General features: G+C 43.3%; 1 protein-coding gene across 8 annotated transcripts; it reads left to right on the plus strand.

The window, feature by feature from the left end:
• Positions 1-1,742: 1,742 nt before the first annotated feature.
• LOC120976409 (uncharacterized) lies at positions 1,743-8,155 on the plus strand. Of its 8 annotated transcripts, none has more exons than XM_045234605.1 (7): positions 1,743-1,969; positions 3,485-3,597; positions 5,600-5,672; positions 5,719-5,817; positions 6,025-6,193; positions 7,261-7,456; positions 7,539-8,155. In XM_045234605.1, exons 1-5 carry the CDS (start codon positions 1,882-1,884, stop codon positions 6,117-6,119), a joined length of 468 nt encoding a protein of 155 aa, XP_045090540.1. In that variant the 5' UTR covers positions 1,743-1,881; the 3' UTR covers positions 6,120-6,193; positions 7,261-7,456; positions 7,539-8,155. The 8 variants fall into 8 exon arrangements, with proteins under 8 accessions (XP_045090540.1, XP_045090539.1, XP_045090542.1 ...); XM_045234604.1 differs by having other exon boundaries at positions 7,307-7,456; XM_045234607.1 differs by having other exon boundaries at positions 7,313-7,456.
• The last annotated feature ends 17,630 nt before the right edge of the window (positions 8,156-25,785 follow it).

Consider the following 25,785-nt stretch of genomic DNA (forward strand, 5'->3'; position numbering starts at 1 on the left):
TGGCGGCTTGGGAGGTGAGAGATGAGAAGATTTGCTCAGCCGTGGCTGGGAGAACGTAGTAGGACGTACGCACAGTCACAAGGGCACAGTGTGGTCAAGTGGTGCGTGGGAGTCCATGTGTCCAGTGGAAAGAAAATGTCATGGTTCATATAGGAAGAAAATGAAAACAAGCTTTGGTTCAGGGTACAAATCAATGAACTCTTTATGCATGGTGTGCTGGTGTTGGTTGGCCTCTGTGGTTCAGAGCAGCAAGCAATTCATGGAGGAGATAGGGCAAAAAGGACACCCGGCCCTGCCTTCTGAATGCACTAGAGCAAGCAAACAAGATGCGATCTACGTGCAGATTGTTACGTATCTTACGTAAAGAATGAGGATACTAGTGAGGGCACCGGGCCCACCCTGAAAATCAGGGGGGGGGGGGGGGGGCATTTAGTTTTGGTGGAAGTAAGTTACGTAGCAACACGTAAAAGCATCATAGAAATACAAAAAAAATCCTTTTTTTGCAAATTTGGTGCGTGAGGTGTGCTCCAAATTTCAGATTATTTGAACATATGAGTAGCTCTCAGTAGAAAAAACAAATTGGGTTAGAACAGTATATGAACATGAACAGTAAACGCTTTTACAGAGTCTAAAATTGTCTTTTTTGCCTAGAGCTGCTCAAATATCCAAATGATCTGAAATTTGGAGCGCATCTCACGCACCAAATTATCTACCATGCAAAAAGATTGAATTTTTTTTGAATTTTTCTACAATTTGTTTTAAATATACTTTTTCATTGCAGTTGTAGATGAGCCTGGGCACCGAAACACTGCTCTCCAATCCCTACCCCTGTTCTATTGCGAGTCCAGCGGAGGATCCTAAATTAATTGATCATGGGGGTATACTGTGCATGGGTTGAAATTTAACACCGCTAAAACAGGCGCTTCACAAGCAGCTTCATAATCTTGAAGGACGTGTGCACTTGAAAAGCACAGCGGCTGTACTTTACCGGGATGCAGGTTGATATTACCACCTCCTTTCCTTTTAGATAGCCTAATCTAGGGGTCAAGGACAAACGACCTGTGGTTGAATAGTTAGTAAGACAGTGGCACTCAAGCCCAGCACACGGAGTTAAAGGTTCAGATTTGACGCTTTGGTGTTTTATTAATGCGGATTATTCTTACACGGGAAGGTGAAGTCCTGTCTATAGCGATGTGTCCGTGGTGACTTCGTCAATCTTCAAACTCCGCAACTTCTACCCGATCTTAAACGATTGATGATATGTGTGGTGGTGGTGGTACGTGCGTGCGTGCGCACGAGTTTTAGTCTGTGTTTTCAACAAAAACAAATCTAGGGCTCTCCAAGGTGACGTTGTCTCCCCTACCCTCCTAATTAAGAAGAGCAATGCTACACTTATGAATTGGGGCTAAACAACTGGTAATTACTACCAATTTAGCTACTTTTCCGTCAGCTGAATTTTTCAATTTGGGTCAGTCGAATTTCTGGCCGTTCGATTTGTGCTTTGAGATTTGTGGTTTGGTTTTTTTTTTTTCTGTTTTGTTTTTTGTGGTGAGCTGGGCCTAGTTGAAATCGACTGAGTCTTGTTCTGGTCAGTCGTTATTGCTTAATGGGCGCGCTCAGCCTCGCCGGCGCCCGTTTTTTTACGCGCCCGTTAACAGGCTTGGAGCCCAGCGCCCAGCGCCCAGCCCGCTTCGGAATCGCGAGCGTCGGTCCTTCCCTTCTTATCCTTTCGGTGGCTAGAATCTTGTCAGTCACTTTCCCCCTCGAGCTCTCAGTCTCTCTCCCGTTCCTGTCTTCTCCTCGTCGGCCTGTTCATCTGTTGCTTGTTTCTCTCTCTGCTCTCTTTTCTACCTAGATATGTTCTAGGTTTAGAAGTTATTGATGTGGTTTTTCTTTTTGTTTGTTGACGATGTTGTGTTTGCAGGATCCGTAACCGGGGGATTTCTTGGGGAATCTACTCCTTTTCCAGGTATTTTCTCATTCTCTTGAATCCTCTCTTTGTATTTGTTTTAGGGTTTTTTGCTATGATGCTCTTTGGTGTTTGTTTCTGTTTTCCTTTTAGATCCATTGTTGTCACTGATTAGGTGACCAGTTTAGAGTCCTTGTTGTTTAGTGGTAGGGTTCTTTGTATCTTTAGGGTTTCTTGTTTCTGATGTTGTTTGGTGTGTGTTTCTCTGTTGTCTTTAGATCTGTTCTAATGTTTGACTGATTAGGTGACCAGTGTATGGTTCTTGTTGTTTAGTAGTAGTATGATTAGGTGCTTAGTGTTCTATTTTGTATACGATGCTTCAGATTTGGTCTTTATTTCGTGTGGTTAGGTGTTTTACTTTTAGATTTGTGTTCTTGGTGGTAGTAGTAGTATTGCTAGGGTTGTTCTGATTGGTTAGGGTAAGTTCGGATTTTTGTGTGTGTATTAGGTGCTAGTAGTAGTAGTATGGTCAGTGTTCTTACTTTCTAGATTCGTGTTTTTGGTGGTAGTAGGAGTAGTATGGTAGGTTCTTGTTGGTTGGTTAGTGTAAGTTCAGACTTTTTGTCTATTAGGTGGTGTAGTAGGAGTAGTATGGTTATTTTTATTTATTAGGGGGTAAGATGAGATTTGCTACATCTGTCCAAATATGAAATCTTTTTTGTGTGTATAGTTAATGTAATGCTCTCTTTGTCTTAGCTACTAATGCAGGTGTAGTTTTGTTGCTTCTTGTTGCTGGTTTGTCAATGTTTATTTTAAGCATGAGTATTGATGAATTTGCAATGTTAGCTTGAGTATTACATGTATTTATTTGGAATGCAAGCATGAGTATTGATGTATTTTAGGTAGGTTTGTTTGTACTTTTTGTAGGTTCAGTTGTATTGATCAAATGTAGCTGCAGTAAGAATTTCTTTTTTGAGATTTCTTTTTTATCTCTTATATAGTCTGCTATAATTAGAATGTAATCTATATCTTGTAACAAATTAATCAAAATTTATTTAGTTTGTGCAACTTTGTTACGTCCTGTTGTGTACTTAGATAAATTTGGTAGGATTTTCTACTTTTACATTTTTGTACTTATGTTTGTTAAATTCATCTTTTACATTTGCTTACAGTTCCCATGTGCAATTTCCGTAGTGTGGTCTTGTAAATTAGGAAGATTTTCTTTACATTTTGCTTACAGTTCCCATGTGCAATTTGCATACTGTGGTCTAGTAAATTAGGAAGATTTTAAGATTCATAACTTAGTGTATGTAATATATTTGTCTTGCTTTAATAGTGTGTGATATATATTAGGGTTATTTTTAGTAGTATCTGAACATGATACTATTCCTCTTGCTCTTGAGCAGTTTTTGGAAGTTTTTAGTTGTAATTGTGAATTTTAGTGAGGTTTCTCTATTTCTCTTCCTTGGAGATATATATCTAGGTTAGGAACTCATTTATCAAGGTTTCTTTCTTAGGTTTTAAAATTGGGTAATTGTATAATTTTTTCTTTTTATATAACCTATTTTTTTGTAGCTATGGTTTGCTCCGTATGCCGTTGTCTGGGTGCTCCTTGCATCCCTGTGCAAGCTAAAGCAGTTCCTCAAGTTTTTGATGTTATGCTTGATGAGGATTGCTTCAGGAGGATGGTGAGTGGTAGGACCTTTCATAGTGTAGTTACAATTGTGAGTTTGATTGAGTTACTGTGTAATTCAAATGTAGTTACATTTTGTGCAGTTCATATCACTTCTAGTGAACCTTAACCCAGTGTACCCTCAAGTCTTCGTATGAAACGTGCTGTTGTAAAATGTATGCTAGTTTAGCAAGTTGAGGATGCAACTTTTATTTGTATCTTTTCAATTTATGTATTAGTTTCTTACTGTAGTAAAAAATGTGAATTAACTGAGGTGCTCTGTAATTCATCTAGTTTAAATTCCTTTCGTACAAACCACTCTTTTTGTTGTTGAAAAATATGTGCAAGTTTAATTCATGTGTAGTTATAATTGTACAGTATATATAACTTGTAGCAAATCTTAACATGGGGTTATCTATGAGGCTTGTATGAAACTTGTTGTTGTAAATTTTGTGCAAGTTTAGCATCTTGAGGATGCAACTTTTATTTTGTAGGTTTTGAATTTGTGGATTAGTTTTCTGCTGTAGTTAAAAATGTGTTTTTTGGAGTGAGGCACTCTCTCATTTGTTTAGTTTAATTTTTTTTTGTACAAACCCTAAACCAGGATGTTATCAAGGCTATTATCAATCATTTTTGCCATTTGTAAAATGTGCGCAAGTTTAATGAATTAGCTTTTCACAGTAACCCTACTCTAGGATATCACTCCTAGTAAACCCTGAACTAGGATATCACCAAGTTTAGCTTCTTGAGAATGCAAGTTTACCTTCTTGAGGATGCTAGTTTTTATTTGTATCTTTGCTTTTGTAAAATGAGTGCAAGTTTAATGAATTAGGTTTTTTACAGTAAGCCCTAAAGTAGGATACTATTCAAGTGTTGTTATAATGGTACAGTACATATCTCCCGTCGTAAACCTTAACCCAGGGGGTACCATCCAGGTTTTGCTTGAAACATGCTGTTTTATAATGTGTGCAAGTTTAGCATCTTTAGGATGCATGTTTTTTTTGTAACTTTAAATTGAGTGAGGTTCTATCTAATTCATGTAGTTTAAATTACTTTTTGTACAAACCCTAAACCAGGATGTAATCAAGGTTAATGTCCATTTTTTACGTTGTAAAATGTATGCAAGTTTAATAAATTAGGTTTTTCTAGTAAGCCCTGAACTAGGTTATTATCAAGTCTAGTATGAACCTTGCTGTTGTAAAATGTGTGCAACTTTAGCATCGTGAAGATGCAACTATTTATTTTTGTACTCATTGAATTTATAGTTTGTGCAAGTTTAACGAATTAGGTTTTTTACAGTAAACCCTAAACTAGGGTAGTATTCAAGTGTTGTTACAATGTTACAGTACATATCACTCCTAGTAAACCTTAACCCAAGGGTACCATCAAAGATTGCATGAACTTCCTGTTCAATAATGTGTGCAAGTTTGGCATCTTAAGGATGCAAGTTTTATTTGTAGCTTTTCAATTTATGTATTAGTTTTCTGCTCGAGTTAAAGCTGTGAATTGAGTGAGGTTCTATCTAATTCATGTAGTCTAAATTACTTTTTTACAAACCCTAAACGAGGATGTAATCAAGGTTAATATCAGTTTTTTAGTTGTTGTAAAATCCATGCAAGTTTAATGGATTAGGTTTTTATAGTAAGCCCTGAACTAGGTTATCATCAAGGCTAGTAAGATTTTTTTGCTCTTGTAAAATGTGTGCAACTTTAGTATCATGAACATGCAACTATGTATTTGTACTCATTGAATTTATCAATTAGTTTTTTGGTTTTTCTTAAAGTTGTATTAATTTTTTGCACTTTGTTTTTTGATAAATTGATGGTATTTATAGTTATAGTTGTGAATTCATTGAGGTATTGTGTAGTTCTAGTTTTAATACCTTTTTCAGCAAGGCTAGCATGTATCTTGTGCTAATGCAAAATTTGTGCAAGTTCAATATCAATTAGGTTTTTTGTTGTTTATATTTGTACTCATACTGATGCTGGTGGAACATCGATTGTGTTTATGTGTTGCAGTATATCCCGTGCCATGTGAGAGCTTCCCTAGCTGCCTACATTCAAGAGCACAGGAATGCTGGTGGAATACAAGGTATGTTAAAAACTAATTTGTCCACCTTGCCTATCTGCTCATTTAGAAGTTTCCTCCTCGCAGGATTTTTTGATGCTTGAGAAGCTAACTGAATCAGCCTTCTTGAAAATGAGAAGAATGCCATCTAATCATCCAAATCTTCAAGGTTTGCATCTTCTTCATTAACTTGCACTGATTTCTTTTTTTTAGGCCTCCATCTATCAATGAAATATTTATCTGCTAGCTCATCAATGTTGAATGCTTGGATGACTTTAAGTGCATGCAACATCACTTCCGCTTGTGCCATCAGTATCCGTTGTTTCTGGCCCTTGTAATGCTGAATCATTGTCTTTTGCCAATACTTCTTTCTCAGGGAACATAACTTCTTTCGCTAGAACTGAATCAATAGAGTTCCAACTCTGCTCTATTTGTTGCAATTCCGAGACCCCATTATGTTCACACAACTGAACAGAAGTTCTTGTATATTGTTCCAGGTATTCTTCCTCTGCACCAGTTTCATTCTGAGGTGTGCTCCATCCTAGGTAAGCTAGCTCTGAATTATGCTCATCTTGATCAGTTTCATCTTGGTCACTGTTGCATTCAGAATTATGGTCATCTGATTCAACTTGATCTTCATCTTCCTTTTCATCTTCATCATCATCTTGATTGTCTTCTTGTATTTTAGGTATTTAATTTTTGCTTGTCAATGGTTCTATCATGAGACACTGCGGTGCAATTTTATTTATGTCAGCATACAACTTCATTGAAAAAGCTAAAATACAGGTTTTAGTAATATCACGTACCTCATCATTCATGCCTGCATTCAAGAGTGAAGTGAAACTTGTTATAGGGAAACACATATTGTCATTCTGAAGAGGACTTAATACAGTCATCTGTTGCATTAGTTCTGCGTAAGTTTGTGTTGCTCCTTGTGGTGCCAGCATCACACTATTCGTCTCGAAATTTTGCTGAACAAGCACAGGCTCAACAAATTCCTGCTCAAGTATAAATCAAATATCAAGATTCTTTACGCAAGAAATTGATATGCATAGATTTGTTTGTTGCAATGTAGTATGGTACACTGTTTGCACAATACCTTTTGTACTAGATCCTTCATGTTTTGTTGTGTAGTAGAGCTCTTCCTGTCGTGCATAGCTTTGTGCAATTATTGCCTCCTGCAATGAAAGTTTTGCCATGAGGTTAGTTTTTTTGGGCTCCAACCAAGTTATCATCATGTTTTAGAAAATTAAATATAGTAACCTGACAAGTAGCATCAACCAAATTTTTAACTTGCATATCTTCATTCCCTTGATAAGAATTTTTCAGCGCCTGCAGAAAGTAATGTCACATTTTTTGTACTTAATTTTTTTCTTGAAAAATTTCATAGCTGCAAAAGAAAATGAGTCTTACGAGTCTCGTGCTTACCGTGTTGTTTTTTCCCTTAACTGTAATGTCATAACGACTTTGCTCTCGATTGTTTGCTGCAATTTCTAATGCCTGAAAATACAAATTCAATTTTAATTCATGACCTCATTCATGGTCAGCTATAGCAATAGTTAATTTCTACATTTTCCTCTTATGCAACGGTTAATTTCCTCTTATGCAACAGTTAATTTCTACATTTTCTGGTGGACTATCACAACTAAATGTTTCAGCTATAGCAACTTTGAAGCACTGTCAGAGAAGCTTCATCACCTAAATGCAAACACAAAATCTCTGAAGAGAAGGCGGTTATGGAAGGAACAGTTGGTGGGAATGTGATGAACATTTTACCTTTGACTCACCAGGAACAGCATCTTCTGCTGGTATCTTTTTTCTTCCTTTAGTTCTCCCTTTTGGCAGATCTGAGTTCTGAGTATGATGTGGACATTCATCCATTTGTTGCAGAACAGTGAGCAATCGAAGGAGGAGGAGGTTGGAAGGAAGAAATGTCAGCACAACATCTGAGGAGACATCAGAACAGAGCAGTGGATCTAAGGTCTTTTCTTTCACCCATGGCGGCGGCAGAGTACTTGGTCGGGCAAGGGAGAGAGGTAGAAGACCTAGTTCTATGTTGGCGAGCTGGATCTGGTTCGTCTTCTAGTGTAGTGGTTTTGGTGCTTAGCGGGTTGAGGCCCGTTTTGTTTTTGGGCTGAACAGAACGCAGAAGAGTAGCAACAGAATTTTGGGTTTTTGGGCTGGTCGACTGACCACTTTGTGCAATCAGTCGATTGGGTCAGTCAGTTTTCTGCTTTGTTGTGTTTTCTGCTATTCTGCCAATCGACTGACCACTTTATACAATCAGTTGATTGATCTGTAGCCGCTCCCAATTACTACATACTGATGTTGCATCATTTACTAATTATCATCACTAGACCCCATACTGAAATTGGGGGGTGCTAGTAGGTGGTTAGCCGAGGATTACGTCCGTAAATTTGATCTTGTAGGTTTTGCCCGTTGGTTTGGTACTCTTCTGTATTACGCAGCCTTACAAGATCTAACTTATGGATGTGATCTTGCTGACCTCATTTCATGTATCCTTGCAAAAAAAACTCATTGCATGTACAATTTTTTTGTAATCAAAAGTGTCATGCATCATGCCAAAAAGATGAGAGAATTGGAGCATGCATGGACAATTGCAAATACCTATTTTGGTGACCATCTGCCCCTCCCCTCCTCCCTGCACGCCAGAGAGCTCCTCTGGGCAAAGCCTGCTCAGCAATGGCATCAGCTGGTCTATCCTTCCTCACATGGCATGGAGTAGCACGGGTTTCTCGGCTGTGCATATGCACATTGCTTGTTTGCGTGGTTGCACGCAGTGTGGTGGGGGTGGGGAGCTCACCCAGCGGCACTAAGGGCATCAAGGGCTCTGTGGTGGCAATCTATTTCGCTAGTAAAAAAACGAGCATTAATTAGAAGCGGCCATCGAAGGCGGTTGTGACCAAACTAGTCAAAGTCACTTGTAATACATCTAGCGTAGGCGGTTTATATTTTTGTGGACAGCTCCGGAGGCATTTAGGAATATGAAACCGCCTGTAAGAAACATTAGAGGCGATTGATCTTTCCAACCTCCTCAAATTTCTCGGCATGGGCCGGCGGGAGGGCTCTGTTTTTAGTCGTTTCTTTCGGTTTTGCTAGGGTTTGTGTCGGAGAAATGACTAAAAACGGAGCCCTCCCGCCAGCCCATGCCGAGATCCACCACGCCCCTATGGCCCTAGGGCCACCGGAGAGGAGGCGGATCTGCGGCGGCGGCGGTGGGAGGCAAAAACTCTAGCTTTTTTATGGAGGAGAAGAAGAAGGCGGCTAGAGCAGATTGATAAAGCTCGAGCTCAAATGGAGGCAGAAAGTTAGGTTTTTTGCTTTAGCCCAATGATCAAACCGGTAACCTTTACTTGTATCAAAGGTGTTTCTAGCTTTGACTTGTTTGTGATGGAATAACAAAAAAAGTTAACTCATGCTAGTCGAAGTAGTTAGGACTTTGATGTCGAAAATCAAGGTTAATTACGTTATCCGATATCTGAATCTTTGTCTCTCTTTCTTCTATCAAGACTGTATACCTATGTGTTGACTTCTAAACAAGGTTGTCAGAATCGCGATTCTGTTGTACGATTCTACGACTTTATGATACAAACTATCCTCTCTGATTCTACGATTTTAATTCATAAAATCTACGTTTCTACTATCCTGATATTAAGATTCTATGATTTGTGATCCTACCATCGGAGCTTCAATCCGATTCAAAATCGCAATTCTGACAACCTCGCCTCCGAACATGCTTATGTCAAATATAACCCAGTAAAATTTAAACTAAATATTTTGTTTGCAGCTGTGTTTTAGTTTTGCATTGCATTAGAAAATTTGAAGAGAAGAGGAAAGTGCAAGTCGGTGGACCTGCCTACTAGAGTCTCTCCGGCACCTCCTTCATATGGAGCGCTTTCTAGTTCATAGGTTGTATGTATCGATAAATCTTATTGATTTACATACGTACGGATGTATGAAATCTTAACTGTATCAACATTAAATATTTTCTTTTACGGGTGTTCAGTTGAATTCATAAAATTATTTGAAGAGAAGATGAAGCCTTATTGTCAACAAACTCAAGATAAATGATCCAATTGTTGGGGATGTTTCTTGACTAATACTCTTTTCTCTAGAATCATTTTTAGGGTTTTGTAATATTCCATAGGTTGGCTATGAAGTGCATAAATGTATGTTGGCTCTGAATTATAGATTATGTACCCATGTCTTTTAGGAGATGCAAAGCTTTGCGCAAATGAATGATGTATGCCTATGTTTTTTTCACTCTATACTTTCAATTTCCTTGCCGTGACTGATTCAGAAATACAAATATTGAGGAGTGTTTCTTTTTTCTCGAATACGAATATTGAGGAGTGTTTCATCTGACTATATTAGCAGGCGCAGCTAACAAAAAAAAATTTAAACCCCTGCCATACAAATGGAGACAAGAGGGACCTAACCAGTACGTACGAGACAAACCGATTCAAGTGCAGACAGAAATTCGTAGTGCTAAGCCAATCGAATACCATGGCATGCATGGTAAGATAATGCACGCAGGCAGATGCCTCCAAGCTCGGCAGGAACAACATGCAGCGAGCTATAGTAGTGTTGCATGCTAACTAGCAATGGAATCATCCACACCGCATAGGCGACAACATGCATATATATACTCCGTATAGAGATGCCTCCGGAGTGTCAGTTCAGACCACAAATGTGCAGCCAACCTGGATATTGTGTGCGGTGTAAATACCACCGCCGAGTACACGTGTATACATCCCTCTTTTTGCCGGTTGTGGTTTTTCCTTTTGATTATTGTCCTTGTTTGGTTACATGAGATGCTCTTGTCACTTTGAAACACGGTATGGTTTAATTAATGATTGATGCTGAGGTCGGCGGTAATCCACTTTATGAGGGAAAAAAAACCGTGAATACATCCCTCATTATGGTAGTGGTTAAGCACTTAAGTGTGTCTCCAACGCTGATCCGTATATTTGCTTTGGTATCCATCTGTGAATAGGGGACCAGTCCGCGGACATTGATGAAAGAAACAACCATCCAACGCTATCCTGTAAAGGGCAATTTAAAATCCAAATAAAGTCCGATCCATACGCACGCCGGATCATACGAGCGCCGGATCATAGCAGCGCAGGATCACATGCCTGATCACACTCAAAAAGGTATGTTGTAGTTTTTACATGCCCGATCACAAAAGAATATTAGTCCGACAGTTCTTGGGGAAAATTAGATTTTCTGCCCTGCCGAACCGGCAGTTCGAGCTTCCAAGCCTAAGGTGCCGTCGCCGCCGTGTAGGCAGCCTCCGCTTCCTCCTCCTCTGCCGCCTCCATCTCCTCCTTGTCTGTCGCCTCCAAGTCATCTTTCTGCCGCTTCAACATCTTGCAGCGGACGGCTTGCATGATTATTTTTGTATCTGTATCCAAAGCATCCAAATTCAAGGTCAACATCTTGGCGTCCTCCGCATCTACTTGTTGGGAACGTTGTATTTAAAAATTTTTTTGCTACGCAAACGCAAGATCCATCTAGATGATGCATAGCAACGAGAGGGGAGAGTGTTGTCTACGTACCCTCGTAGACCGAAAGCGGAAGCGTTATGACAACACGGTTGATGTAGTCGTACGTCTTCACGATCCGACCGATCCTAGTACTGAAAGTACGGCACCTCCGCGATCTGCACACGTTCAACTCGGTGACGTCCCTCGAACTCTTGATCCAGTTGGGGCCGAGGGAGAGTTTCGTCAGCACGACGGCGTGGTGACGGTGATGATGAAGTTACCGGCGCAGGGCTTCGCCTAAGCACTACGACGATATGACCGAGGTGTAAAACTATGGAGGGGGCACCGCACACGGCTAAAACTGTTGTCAACTTGTGTGTTCTAGGGTGCCCCCCTCCCCACGTATATAAAGGAGGGAGGGGAGGCCGGCCGGCCTCTCTAGGCGCGCCAAGGGGGGAGGAATCCTCCTCCTAGTAAGAGTAGGATTCCTCCTTTCCTACTCCAACTAGGAGGAGAAGGGGAAAGAGGGAAGGGAGAGGAAGAGGAGAAGGAAAGGGGGGGCGCCCCCTTCCGTAGTCCAACTCGGACTCCCTATAGGGAGGGGGTGCGGCCGCCCCTTGTAGGCTGCCTCCCCTCTTCCCTATGGCCCATGTAGGCCCAATATTTGCCCGGGGGGGGGGGGTCCAGTAACCTCCCGCCACTCTGGTTTTATCCGAAACTTCTTCGGAACACTTCCGGTGTCCGAACATAGCCGTCCAATATATCAATCTTTATGTCTCGACCATTTCGAGACTCCTCGTCATGTCTGTGATCACATCTGGGACTCTGAACTACCTTCGGTACATCAAAACTAATAAACTCATAATACCAATCGTCATCGAACGTTAAGCATGCGGACCCTACGGGTTCGAGAACTATGTAGACATGACCAAGACACGTCTCCAGTCAATAACCAATAGGGGAACCTGGATGCTCATATTGGTTCCTACATATTCTACGAAGATCTTTATCAGTCAAACCGCATAACAACATACGTTGTTCCCTTTGTCATCGGTATGTTACTTGCCCGAGATTCGATCGTCGGTATCTCAATACCTAGTTCAATCTCGTTACCGGCAAGTCTCTTTACTCGTTCCGTAATGCATCATCCCGCAACTAACTCATTAGTCACATTGCTTGCAAGGCTTATAGTGATGTGCATTACCAGAGGGCCCAGAGATACCTCTCTAACAATCGGAGTGACAAATCCTAATATCGATCTATGCCAACTCAACAAACATCATCCGAGACACCTGTAGAGCACCTTTATAATCACCCAGTTACGTTGTGATGTTTGGTAGCACACTAAGAGTTCCTCCGGTATTCGGGAGTTGTATAATCTTATAGTCATAGGAACATGTATAAGTCATGAAGAAAGCAATAGCAATAAACTAAACGATCATAGTGCTAAGCTAATGCATGGGTCTTGTCCATCACATCATTCTCCTAATGATGTGATCCCGTTCATCAAATGAGAACACATGTCTAGGGTTAGGAAACTTAACCATCTTTGATTAACGAGCTAGTCAAGTAGAGGCATACTAGGGACACTTTGTTTTGTCTATGTATTCACACATGGATCAAGTTTCCGGTTAATACAATTCTAGCATGAATAATAAACATTTATCATGATATAAGAAAATATAAAATAACAACTTTCTTATTGCCTCTAGGGCATATTTCCTTCAGTCCCCCACTTGCACTAGAGTCAATATTCTAGTTCACATCGCCATGTGATTTAACATCAATAGTTCACATCACCATGTGATTAACACCCATAGTTCACATCACTATGTGACCAACACCCAAAGGGTTTACTAGAGTGAGTAATCTAGTTCACATCGCCATGTGATTAACACCCAAAGAGTACTAAGGTGTGATCATGTTTTGCTTGTGAGAGAAGTTTAGTCAATGGGTCTGCCACATTCAGATCCGTATGTATTTTGCAAATTTCTATGTCTACAATGCTGTGCACGGAGCTACTCTAGCTAATTTTTTTTGAGGAAGAACGACAGTGGGAGGGGCTCCCATTGACTTTGTATTACTCACAAAGGAACAGTTACATATGTGTTACAAAGGGTTTTTGTGGCCCCCCGGCCATGCTAGCTATCCACGGTCCTAGTGACCCAAATTTACAATGTAGTTAGACACGAAGGGATGAAGTTCCTCTCGGCAGTTATGTGTTAGCAACTCCAAGAGATGCTTGAATCTAGCTAGCCATGCTCCATAGGAGTGCTGAATCCCTCTAAAGTGTTGATTGTTTCTCTCCATCCAAAGACTCCAAGCAGCCAAGAGAAAGATATCCATAAAAAGAGGGTGTCTCCAATTGTCCCTACCTCCATGCAGAAAAGCCAGTCTGTTGTCATCTATCGGCCATGTCATTCCAACTACATCCCAGTAGCGTTGACTAAAGGGGCAATGGAAGAACAGATGTTCTACCGTTTCCTCTGGAGGGTTTTGACAGAACATGCATGCATAGTTGCCCCCCACGACAACAAAATGTCTGCGTTTGAGCATATTCCTGGTATTCAGACGATCAACTAGGAGTAGCCACCCAAACATCCTGAATTTGATCGGGCTTTTAGCTTTCCAGAGCCATCCAAACGCCTCATCTGCCACAACCTGTTTGTAGCAGTGGTTATAGAACTTCTTGGACGAAAACTGCCCGAGCGTGCATTCCCAGACATCACAGCTATCGGCGGCCAGCCGATTTTGCGGCAATCCCTCCTGGATCTCTTTGATTTCCTCTCTCGCCTGGGTCGAGAGAGGTAGACTAAAAATCGTGGCTGGGTCAGTTGAAGTAAGAACCTTAGCAATGGAGTCGTCCTCATTCAAGCAAAAAGAAAAAGCTCGTGGGTATATATCCATTATTGGGGAATCCTGAGTATTCTCAAACCAAACATCTTTCCAAAACAAAGCACTAGAGCCATCCCCGGGGGTGACTTTAGTGATCCCTCGGAAGATCCCACTGAGTTGCATCACATCTTTCCACCAGAAAGAGCCCACCGCCTCAGATGAATGTGGTATCTTGTTTCTGTAGTAGGCATCCCAAACAAGCTCCACCCAGGGAACATCTTCATGATTATAGAATTTGAATAGATGTTTTAGGAGGAGGGCTGCATTCTGTGTTTTAATATCAATAACACCAAGGCCTCCGCAGCGTTTTGGGCGGCAGACAAGTTCCCAGGCCGCGAGAGAGTTATTTTTGACCCCATCGTCAGAGTTTTTAGCCCAGAGGCAATATCTACGCAGCCTGTCCAGATGTTCAATCACCTTTGGGTGTATTTTGATTGTGCACATTGCATATATCAGCATCGAAGTCACAACTGAGTTGACCAAGGTCAGTTTAGCCCCGGATGACATCAGTGACAGCGCAGTGGATGTCTTCCGCTCAACTGCATGAACCAGCGGCATAAGATCAAGGACACTGGGCCTCGTCGTGCCCATTGGCAGGCCGAGGTATGTGAAGGGCATGGAACCAACAGAGCAACCAAAAACCCCAGCCAGTTCACAAGCACGTCGGTGATCAATGTTAATGGGTATGAGAGTTGATTTCTGAAAATTGATCTTCAGCCCAATGGAAGTAGCATAATCTTCTAGGATAGCTTTCATACGGGCAGCCTGCACGGGACATGCCTGCATAACTAAAATCGTGTCGTCAGCGTATTGGACAACCGAGAAATCACCCGCCCTATCACGAGGGAGAGGAAGATCAAACAGTCCTCGAGTAAAAGCATCGTTAACTGCTGCTTGGAGGAGATCAGCCGCAAGGACAAAGATCAACGGTGAGAGAGGGTCCACCTGGCGCACTCCACACTTACAGTTGAATTTTCGACCAGGGACTCCATTAAGGAGTACAGAAGAAACCCCCGAGCCAAAGATTGTATTCATCCATCCAAGCCATTTGTCATCAAAACCCATGTGTTTCATAATTGCCATCATGGGGGCGTGCTCAATAGTGTCAAACGCCTTGGCAAAGTCTAGTTTGAGGAGGATGGTTTCCCTCGCTGAGGTATGGCATTGATGGATGTATTCAAACGACCACGCTAGGCAATCTTGGATTGTCCTCCCTTTGAGGAAACCGTACTGATTTCTGTGTATGATCTTAAGGATGACTTTCTGTAACCGATTTGCCAAGATCTTGGTGATGATTTTCAGACAACAATTCAGTAAAGTAATTGGTCTATAATCATTTGCAGTTTCTGGAGAAGAGTTCTTTGGGATCAAGGTGATATATCCCTCACTAATACTGGTTATATCTAGCCCTCCGGCATGGAATGCATGGCACAACTCATAGAAGTCCGACTTGATGATCTGCCAGCAGCTCTTGAGGAAGCACCCATTAAAACCATCAGGACCCGGAGCCCGATCACTCGGCATTTCCTTAATGACAGTGTCAATCTCTTCATTGGAAAAAGGTGCCGACAAGTGCTCCAGTCCCTCAATCCGACGGATGATTCTGGAAAGGTCAAAACGCATGTGAGTGGGTTTAGAAGAACCCAAACGTTCCTTATAGGTTTTGAACAACACCCCTTCCTTGCCAACATGGTCATGTATTTCCACATCGCCATCACGAAGCATGGCGATAGAGTTGTGTCTGTATCTCTCCGTGGCCAGGGATTGAAAGAGTTTGGTATTTTCATCCGCAAATCTGAAGTACCTGATCGTGCATCTTTTCCTCCAGTATTCATTCTGAAACTGTAACAATGTCTGCAAGTGAGATTTCAGAATTTTCTGGAAGTTTGATTCCTGGATAAATAGAGGTCTTTTGTCCTCGAGATTATCCATCGTAGCTAAAGATTCATTACTGTTTTGAATTATGATTTTCAGCTTTGAGATATCCCTGCTCCATCTCTTGAGATCATACCTCGGAGTTTTCAGCTTTTTACAAATGCGGGCGGCAGCGTTCGGAGCATGGCATGCCTTGGACCAGGAGGCGGCAACCACCTCCATAAACCCAGAATGGTTAATCCAAAAATTCTCAAAACGGAAGAGTTTGGACTTGGGGATAGAGGACTCAATTGTAACCACACAGGGAATATGATCAGACACCGGTTTTCCTAATGGCAAGACCATTGTGTTTGGGAACGAGGTGGTCCAGCAGGAGGACGAAAAGAACCAATCAAGCTGTTCAAGTAGGGGGTCATCTTGCATATTACTCCAGGTATATGTTCGGCCCTTCACAGGTAACTCCATCAGAGACTGCGCTCTAATGATTTCATTAAAAAGCAACATGTCCGCAGCGTCACCCCCAGGTTTGTTTCTGTTATTCGTGGAACGAATAAAATTGAAATCACCGAGGACCAACCAGTTCTCATCATCAGGTATATGTAGGTCAAATAACCAATTAGTAAAATCCACCCGACGCTGACCAGAACATGGACCGTAGACATTGATCAATTTCCACGAGTCACTGGACTGTGTAGCAACAAAAGAGACACCCACAGCAAACGAATCAACATACCAAGGTGTGCCCACAAACACGGAGCTATTCCAGATAATAATAAGACCACCAGAGGCACCCACAGATGTGGCAAACACAAATTTATGAAACCGCTTAGGGCAGAAAGTTTTAATAAACGCCAGATCAAAAGATTCACGCTTTGTTTCCTGGATACATATCACAGAGCACCCACTAGTATCGATAGCATTCCTGAGAGCCAGAGTTTTAGCATCGGAGTTGATGCCCCTGATGTTCCACGACAAAACATTCCACGACTTATTCATGAACAAGCAAAAGTTCAGTCGCCAGCTCCCGTGGACGAGCGCTGATCATCCAGCAGCTTCTCGGGAGAAAGAGCATCCTGCGCAATCCCGCAACGTTTTCCCATCTGTTGAAGATCTTCAATCGTCATAGGCGGGGGACAATCATCAGACCGAACCTGCACGGGGGCAGCAGCCAAAGAAACAGCTGTGATAAAAGAAGTTTCGCGTGGTTTCACCCGTGACTTAGAGTGTTTGATGTCAGAGACGTGGTTGATCTTGAAACCATCATACTTAGTAGAACGAGTGCTTCTTCTGACAGTGGTTGTGTCAAGAGGCACAAGCACATTGCGGGACTGGGAAGCATTATAAAGCGAAGTAGAAGCAATCACTTGAAGAGCCGTTTCTTGAACAGACAAGGTCACTGGAAGTAACTCTGCATCTTGGGGGGCAAGACATGATATCTCCTTAAGACCAGGAGAGCGAGCCGCCCTCCCCCAAGCAGTGTCAGACGCTGAAAATCTGCATGCAGTGGCCTCCTGCAGCCAAGACGACGGTATGATGGAAGCCCCTATCTGAAAGATTGAACTGAACACCTCTGTCAGGACATCACGCTCTGGGACTATGCCTTCCAGCCAGATAGACACAGCAACATTCAACTGGTTCTGAATAAACGTGAAAGGATTAAGGGGAAACATAACAGCTTCAGATGTCTGAGAGGTTAGAGCTGGCGTATATATGCGTTTGAGCATCCCTCCCATCCAGAGCAACAGATCATGATCGACAGCCACAAAGAAACGAGCTGAAATTCCTCCAGCTCTGATGAACGCAAGTCGTGCAGTAGGATTCCCAAGCACGAACCCATCCGCCAATGCTTCCACCGCTTGAAACTCTAAGTCAGAAGACCAAACATCCGACAGGTTGTCCTGGACATTGTTTTCAGGATCCACACCATCCATCAGAGATGGTCCGTCGTACTGGAAGAACGTTCTGAAACTGAACCCTGCGTATGGCGGAGGAATCACAGGCCACATAGGCCAACCATTATCCTGAAATTGCACCTGGGCCGGTTCTGGGGCGTTCCATGCCGCTTCATTCAGAGCCTTTTGGGCAGCCATCTCATCAATTCTTGCTTGCTGCATGAGAGTGTAGTAGGGAAGCTCATAAGGGTGGGGTGATGCATTCAGAAGCGGAGGAGCATCTTCATTGCCAACTAAATTGGGAATAGTATTCCTGCCATTCAGAACATACACTGGTACAGACCAGGATCGAGCAAGCCCTGGCAGCAAACCAACCCTGGTAACCAACAGACTGTGTGGCACTTCAGCCACATCTTTGATATGACACTTAACCAGAACTCTAGCTTTGTTGAAACCCGGACGTGGCCACACAAGGAGTTTTCCAAAATTAGAAACGGCCTTATGAATATAGTGCTCAGTCTGGTAATCCATAGGGAAAGCTAGAAACATAACCCAAACCTCATATTCAAAAGCAGGCATGAGCATATTGAGACCTTCATCATGAGGTACTAAAGAAAAAGTAGAATCCTCAGACAGAGCGTGAGGTCCCTCCCTAATTGCAGCATCCCGACTCTCCATATCCGCAAAGACCACACAGCCAAGTCCTAACGGGTAAATAAAATCATCCACCAAATCATACTCTAGATCTCCAGTGATGATGCGACAGACCTCAGCCAACCAAAGCTCCTTTTGATGATCAGGGACAGGAGGATGGACTGTAAGAATGGCATACCTGTCATGGTTGAGGGGCGGATCATCGACCACCATGACATGGCGATGAACGCGATGAGCAGGGCCACGGTCGAAGGTCGATCCAACCGGAGCGAAGGCGAACGGGCGCACGGGAAAGTTCTCCATAGCTAGAGTTGTCGGAGGTGTGGAATCCGCCGAAAGAGGAATCGCCGATGACGGACAGCAAGAAATCGGTGGGAGCGGGGGCAATGAAGGTTGGGGTGGTGAGCTCGAGGACGCCAGCTGACTCGATTGGGGTTTTTGGCAGACTGAAGTGACTACACCCTGACCAGGGAGGCGTATCGTCAAGCGTTGGGCAGTGGCCACTTCCGAGGAGCGTGGGATTTTCTGTTTCTGTTTCCAAATCCAACGGGCCCGTGTATCCCTCGCAACACGGGCCATACCAACAACCATAGAATTACCAAACACAGACGCCCCCAGCTCACCCCGAGGCAGGATCCTCTCAGATTTTGTTTCTGATAAAGATTTTGGTGCCCAAACCAAATGAGGTAAAGAATTGCAATAACTGGGCTTACGGGCCGTATGACCCAGACGGTGGCATAACGTGCAACGACGAAGCCCAGGACAAAGGCTAGTCATATGATCAATTGCAGAGCAGGCATTGCATGGATGGCCTAGAGGGTTCGGGCCCACCTTGCATGGCATCTGGTAATTGGGAATATTACGTGTAGAAACACAGGAACCGTGCATAGAAACATCCCCACAAGTCTGATAAAAATACCCAATGCAACAATCAGCAACATGACCAAGCCGATCACATAAAGAGGAATGCTTAAGCCGCTTGTATATGTAATCTTTGGTGGGAACTGAAGAGATTTGTACCATTTGCTTGACACTGTCATTATCATAACCAGCCTGCCATCCATCCAATATGGAATAAAGAGTGTCATCCGGAATGGACTCCCATAAACCCCGATCAAACAACTCACCTCGAAAAGAGGGCAACTTGGCCGGAATATCGGATGAAATAGGTACGGATAAGGATCCAATCCGAAAAATATCCGGAGAAACCGGAGCCCGAAAACTACCAAAAGAGAGCACAGTCGGGGGCTCGCCTGAATGCAAGTCCGTCGGCAGCGGGATCAAACCCAAGTTCTGAAACACTGAAATAGATGCAGGATCCATAGGCCTATTATGTTGAGATGATAACCATTTAGATTTGATCGTCGGGCCAGGTGAAGAAGCCAAACCAGTCAACTCAGAATCCGTATGCCATGATTGAATCCTGGGGCGCTGTCCATACCACGATGCAAATGAAAATGACAAATAAAGTCCGGCCAAATGCGGTCCTGTAGCCCAAAGATAAAATGTCCCACTCGATTTGATGCCACAGAGAACCGGAAATGACGATCACCCAAGCGAACGACATTGAAACCCGCACCAAGCCCTCCAATACAAGACTGAAGAGCCAAACCAACCGAATCCACCGAAAGGGGAAAAGAGGCCGAGGAGAAGGAAACTTCAAGGAAGAATTCCTTGGAGCCGGAGTTGGGGACGAAGTGGACCGTAGATCCAAACCGTGCACGCACCTGTGCCTCGACCTTAATGCCGGGGGAAAAGTCGCAATGGAGGAGGCCATCCATTGGGTTCGCCAGGAGGAGATCGTAGGGTTAAACCCTAGAATCGCCATCGTAGTCGCCAGAGGTGGAGAGGAGAGAGGTGGGAGCCATCGTTACTCTAGCTAATTGCTCCCACTTTCAATATGTATCCGGATTGTGACTTAGAGTCATCCAGATCGGTGTCAAAGCTTGCATCGACGTAACTCTTTACGACGAACTCTTTATCACCTCCATAACCGAGAAATATTTCCTTAGTCCTCTAAGGATAATTTTGACCGCTGTCCAGTGATCTACTCCTAGATCACTATTGTACTCCCTTGCCAAACTCATGGTGAGGTACACAATAGGTCTGGTACACAGCATAGCATACTTTATAGAACCTATGACTGAGGCATTGTAACATCCCAAATTTTCAATTTGGAATGTTATACATAGATCATCATTGCATATCATGTTTTATTGCATTTTGACAAATCCTCGATAAATCCTAAGCAACTCAAGGACCCTCGGAGAGAGTTGGGGATTTTCTCAAATTTTCTTATTTGATTTTTCAAACGAGGATTGGGATTTTAATTATTTTTCTCTCCGGAAAAATATTTCATTTTTTAAGATAAACGAGAGGAGAAAATATGACTTCTCCAAAACAATTGAAATACTGGAGGAAAAATGTTAAAAACATTATTTTGGAATTTATTGGATTTTAGTTACAATTTTATTGCATTTAAAAATATGCATGTTTTCAAAAATGGTTATTTTTGATTTTAAAAATGTTCACCCTATTATAGATTTTCTAACTAGCCGGGGAAAATTTATTTCATATTTTTCTGAGTTTTATTTATTTTTCTACGCATTTTCTTCGCGGAACTTTAAAAAAAAAACGCGCGCCCGCGCGCCGACTGGTCCAAAGGCCCAGCCGACGGCCCGCCTCGCCGGTTTCCTCTTCCCGCACGGCTGCCGGAGTCCGGCCGAGCCACGACGCCGCCGCCGCCTCGGTTGCCCCTCCCCCAAGCCGCCCTCGCCCCCCCTCCATATATACCCCGCCCCCTCTCCGTTTTCGCCGCCACCATCGCCGGAGGAGCCGCCGCCGCCGCCGCATCTAGCCCCGCCGCCGCCGCCCGCCTTTGCCTCGCCGCCTCGCCGCCGGGAGCCCCGAGCCGGAGCCCCCTCGCCGCCGGAGCTGCCGCCCCCGAGCCCCGCACCCCCGCCGCCGACCCCGCCCGCCGGAGCCCCTCGCCGGAGCGAGCCCGTCGAGGTACTGCCGCCGCCGTTCGTCGAGTTGACCGGTTTTCTGAAAAAAAACCTTTTGTTTAGAAAAAAAACCCTAGATCGGTTTTTTTGGGTTTTCTTATTTCGCGAGCGTTTACCGAACCGTTCGTTTTAACGAACACGTTCATCGGTTTTTTCTCTGTTAACGAACGTCCGTTATTTAACCGTTCGTCCGTTTTTCTTTTCGTTGGATTTTCTCGTTATTTTCTTAGATTCGATTTCTGATCGAATTTTTGAATCTGTTTAACTTTTCGCTCGTTTATCGGAATCAGGTGATTCAAGCGCCTAGAGTTTCGTCTCGAAATTCTCTTTCCGTTTAATCTACTCAAACAAGTTTTTGCAACAGTAAAATTTGACCTAGATCCAGATTAGCAAACGAAGTTTCTTTCTTCCGCCGTTTGACTTTCGTTGCTTCTTTCGAGTTGATTCTTTTTGCAAACCGGAGTTCTTAAGTTGAACTTTCTGGTTGAATCTTTCATTCGAGTTTTACCTGTGCATTAGATGAGTACTGATTGTATGCTTGTTTGTTTGCGATAGAGTACCCGGAGTGTGCCGCTTGTTACTTCGACTCGTTAGTTTTCGCGGATCATCAGCAAGGCAAGTAACACTTTGATCATACCCCGTTCATACCCAGTTTTATTGCATTAGATCTATTTCCTCAAACACATTGCGTGATTAGGATCTAATAAACTGTGGGTATTGGGAAGTAGTTGAGGTAGTACCTATTACCTGTTTTTCTATCAAACCCTCGGGAGTTACTTCTACGTCGCTTTTATTATCGCCATGCTATGCGTAGACGTGGATTGGGTTTGAGAGATATTCATGACAGATGTGAGTGTTTAATAAATGGTTCAACTTAAGGTGGCAACTAAAACTCACATCTGGGTGGATTGAGACACCTGGAGAACCCAGTGTTGTCTGTATGTATAAGGTCCGCCACCCAGGCTCAAAGGGATCATAAGATTATTCATGCTAGAAACTTCCGTGTGCAGCCGCAAGCTATTATGGGCTCTAGCATAGCTGAGTAGGTTACAGGATCTCTTGAAGAGGTGGACTAGCAGATGTAGGGGAAAGTAGGTGTACCGGTCCATCCAGAGTAGAGAGTGACTGTTCCTGAAAGACTGTGTCTCGGTCATCCGTTTCTCAAACATCATGCAGTGCGAGAATCAAGCGGAGGCGATCGAGTCTTGTGGGGAAAAGTGCACAAACCTCTGCAGAGTGTACAAACTGATCATGATTAGCCGTGCCCCCGGTTATGGACAACTTGAGTATCTAGTACCTGGATTATCATTTGAATCTCATCACCGTGATACTTTTAATTAATTTTGTTGGGTTAATGATGACACTTAATTGGGATTGAGTTGGAGGTACCTTCTCAATGTTTCAACCACCATGATAGTTAAATAAAATTTATTCCTTTGTAGTAGGATAAAATTGGCTTTTCGCAAAAACTGTAACCATAGAGCTTTGCACCAGCCATATATGCATATAGTATAGCATTATCATTGTTCATTGTTCTCTATGTGTTACATTGCCAGCATATTCCATGTGCTGACCCGTTTTCGGGCTGCAACGTTTCATGTTGCAGATTTTTCAGACGACGAGTAAGGTGCCTTAGGTCGTGGTCTTATAATCAGTGATGCCGCTGGAGTTGATGGACTCACTTATCTTCCAAGTTTTCCGCTGTTATCGTTTAGATGGCCTTAAGCCATGTGTATCATACTTAATCTCTTCGGAGATATTCGATGTAATAAGTGTGTGATTGCTACTCTGTTATAAATCCTCCATTTATACTGTGCGTGTCAGCATTACTGATCCAGGGATGACACTGGTGCACAGCAGCACAGGCCATTTGAGGTCTGGTCGCTACAAAGTTGGTATCAGAGCACACGCTGACTATAGGACACGACCACTAAGCTTAAGCCCTAGAAAAACTTCTCTCTTCTCATTTCTGACCCCTCTCCACTTCTACTCTTTTAGGAATGGCGAATGCAAGGAGCAAGTTCATGCAACCCGACGAAGACACGCCGTTTGGTCGACACTTGAAGGAAGTCACCAAGTACTTGAACATAGGAATACCAAGCATCACTGGAACCTACAATGCTACATTACCTGAAGAGGAGAGCTGGAAGATTCAAGTTATCATTCCAGGAAGGACGTTTGCGCCAATTACGGAACCCATAAGAATGGTTTTCGAAGCACCAACTTGGAGTTTAGGGAAGAGCATGGCCGCACACATCGCCATGGGACGCATTGGAGAAGTCTATCACCAGGAGCTTAAGGATACAATTTATCAAATTTGTGGACGTCGAGACGCACAATGGGAGATGATCAAGACCAAGAAGGATGGATCAATTGCAGCTTTCATCCAGGAGCAGAACCAACATATTCGACGCCAGGAGAACAAGATATGCACGGACAAGGAAGAACTGAAGAAGGAATTCACGAAGATCAAGGAACTCCAAGAAGAACTCAAGGCTACACGCGAAGATTATCTGGAGGAAATCAACGCACTAGTAGGGAAGATTGACGACCTGGAGAATAAGATTGGAGCATTCGTGGGAAATCCAGTGCCAAAAGCAGAAGTCGATGAATGCACTTGTCCGGATAACTACATCATCATCGACGACACCGACTCGGAACCAAGTGAAGACGAATGGATTGATGAAGCTGGAGAAGACATCATGGAGTCTTCAACGGATCAGAATTTCTAGCAGACCACCATATCAGTAGTAGTTTTCCCCCATTTAATAGTTTAGCTCGAGCACCTTGTAACGCAAGTTAGATCGATTGTTTTGCCTTGTTTGGATTGATTGAGTGATATTGATTGAATTTGTCTCATGAGCATATGGGTAGTGTTTTCTCTCTAGACCTCATTCTATTCTTAATTCTCATCCTTTCTAAACCTACCAGATCCCTCCGAGACGCGACACCGGATTTGTTTTCCCGCCAGAGATCACCCAGTTGATTCAGCAACAGAATGCCCTGATGCAAGTGTTAGTTCAGAACCAAGGCAACAACAACAACAACAACAACCCACCGCCACCACCACCTGTTGATCACTTAGCCCGTTTCTTAAGGCTAAACCCGCCGGTGTTTTCCAGTAGCACCGAGCCGATTGTAGCAGATGATTGGCTCCGCAAAGTTGGAAGGGAGTTGACCACTGCAGGATGCACATATGCGGAAAGAGTACGTTTTGCCGCACATCAGCTTGATGGACCCGCAACATCATGGTGGGAGAATTATACAGCCACGCACCCCATAGACACTGTCACATGGGACCAGTTTCAGCAAGCTTTCCATACAGCTCATGTTTCAGCAGGAGCTATGGCTATGAAGAAGCGTGAGTTTCGCAACCTACGCCAAGGAGGACGCACCATAGGCCAGTATGTGGAAGATTTCAGTAAGTTAGCACGTTATGCACCAGATGACGTTGCTACGGATGCTGCCAAGCAGGAGAAATTTCTGGAAGGATTGAATGACGAGCTGAGTATGCAGTTGATGGTAGCAACCTTCAACAACTACCAGGAGCTGGTAGATAGAGCTCTCATGATAGAAGGGAAACAACAACAGATTGAAAACCGCAAGAGGAAGTATGGACAAGGGAAGTACAATTCTGGAGCCCAGCAGAAGCCACGTTTTACCCCGAAGCCGGGAGGACAATTTCAGCATACCCATGGAGGAGGTAGTTTGCACAACCATAATGGCTCCAAGAATGGTAATGGGAATGGAGGAGGAAACGGACAGAACCGCACCAACCCATCTACCCCAACCAAGAGAGATCTAAGTCACATTACTTGTTTCAAGTGCCAGAAGACGGGACATTATGCAACTGATTGTCCCGAAGTCCAAAATGGAAACGGCAATGGAAGCTCTGGGAAGAAGCCGAACCCGTTCAACAAAGGACATGTGAACCACCTGAGCGTGGAGGAGATTGAAGCTTAGCCTGATGCAGTAATAGGTAAGTTTTTGGTTAAGTCATTTACTGCAACTGTTCTTTTCGATACTGGTGCATCGCATTCATACATATCAAGGGGATTCGTAAACAAATTTAAGATGTCCACCCAAGTTCTCAAAACCCCCATGTTAGTAACCTCGCCAGGAGCAGAGTATATGGCCACCCAAGGATGTTTTAAGATACCGTTGGCCATTGGAAGGCATGTTTTCCCCACAGACCTCATTGTTTTGGAATCGCAAGGTTTGGATGTGATTTTGGGAATGGATTGGCTATCGTTGTATGGAGGAAACATCGATTGTGCCAACAAGACGATTTTGCTTACCACCCCGG

This window comes from Aegilops tauschii, chromosome 3 (genome assembly GCF_002575655.3).
Source record: "Aegilops tauschii subsp. strangulata cultivar AL8/78 chromosome 3, Aet v6.0, whole genome shotgun sequence".
NCBI classification, from domain to species: domain Eukaryota; kingdom Viridiplantae; phylum Streptophyta; class Magnoliopsida; order Poales; family Poaceae; genus Aegilops; species Aegilops tauschii.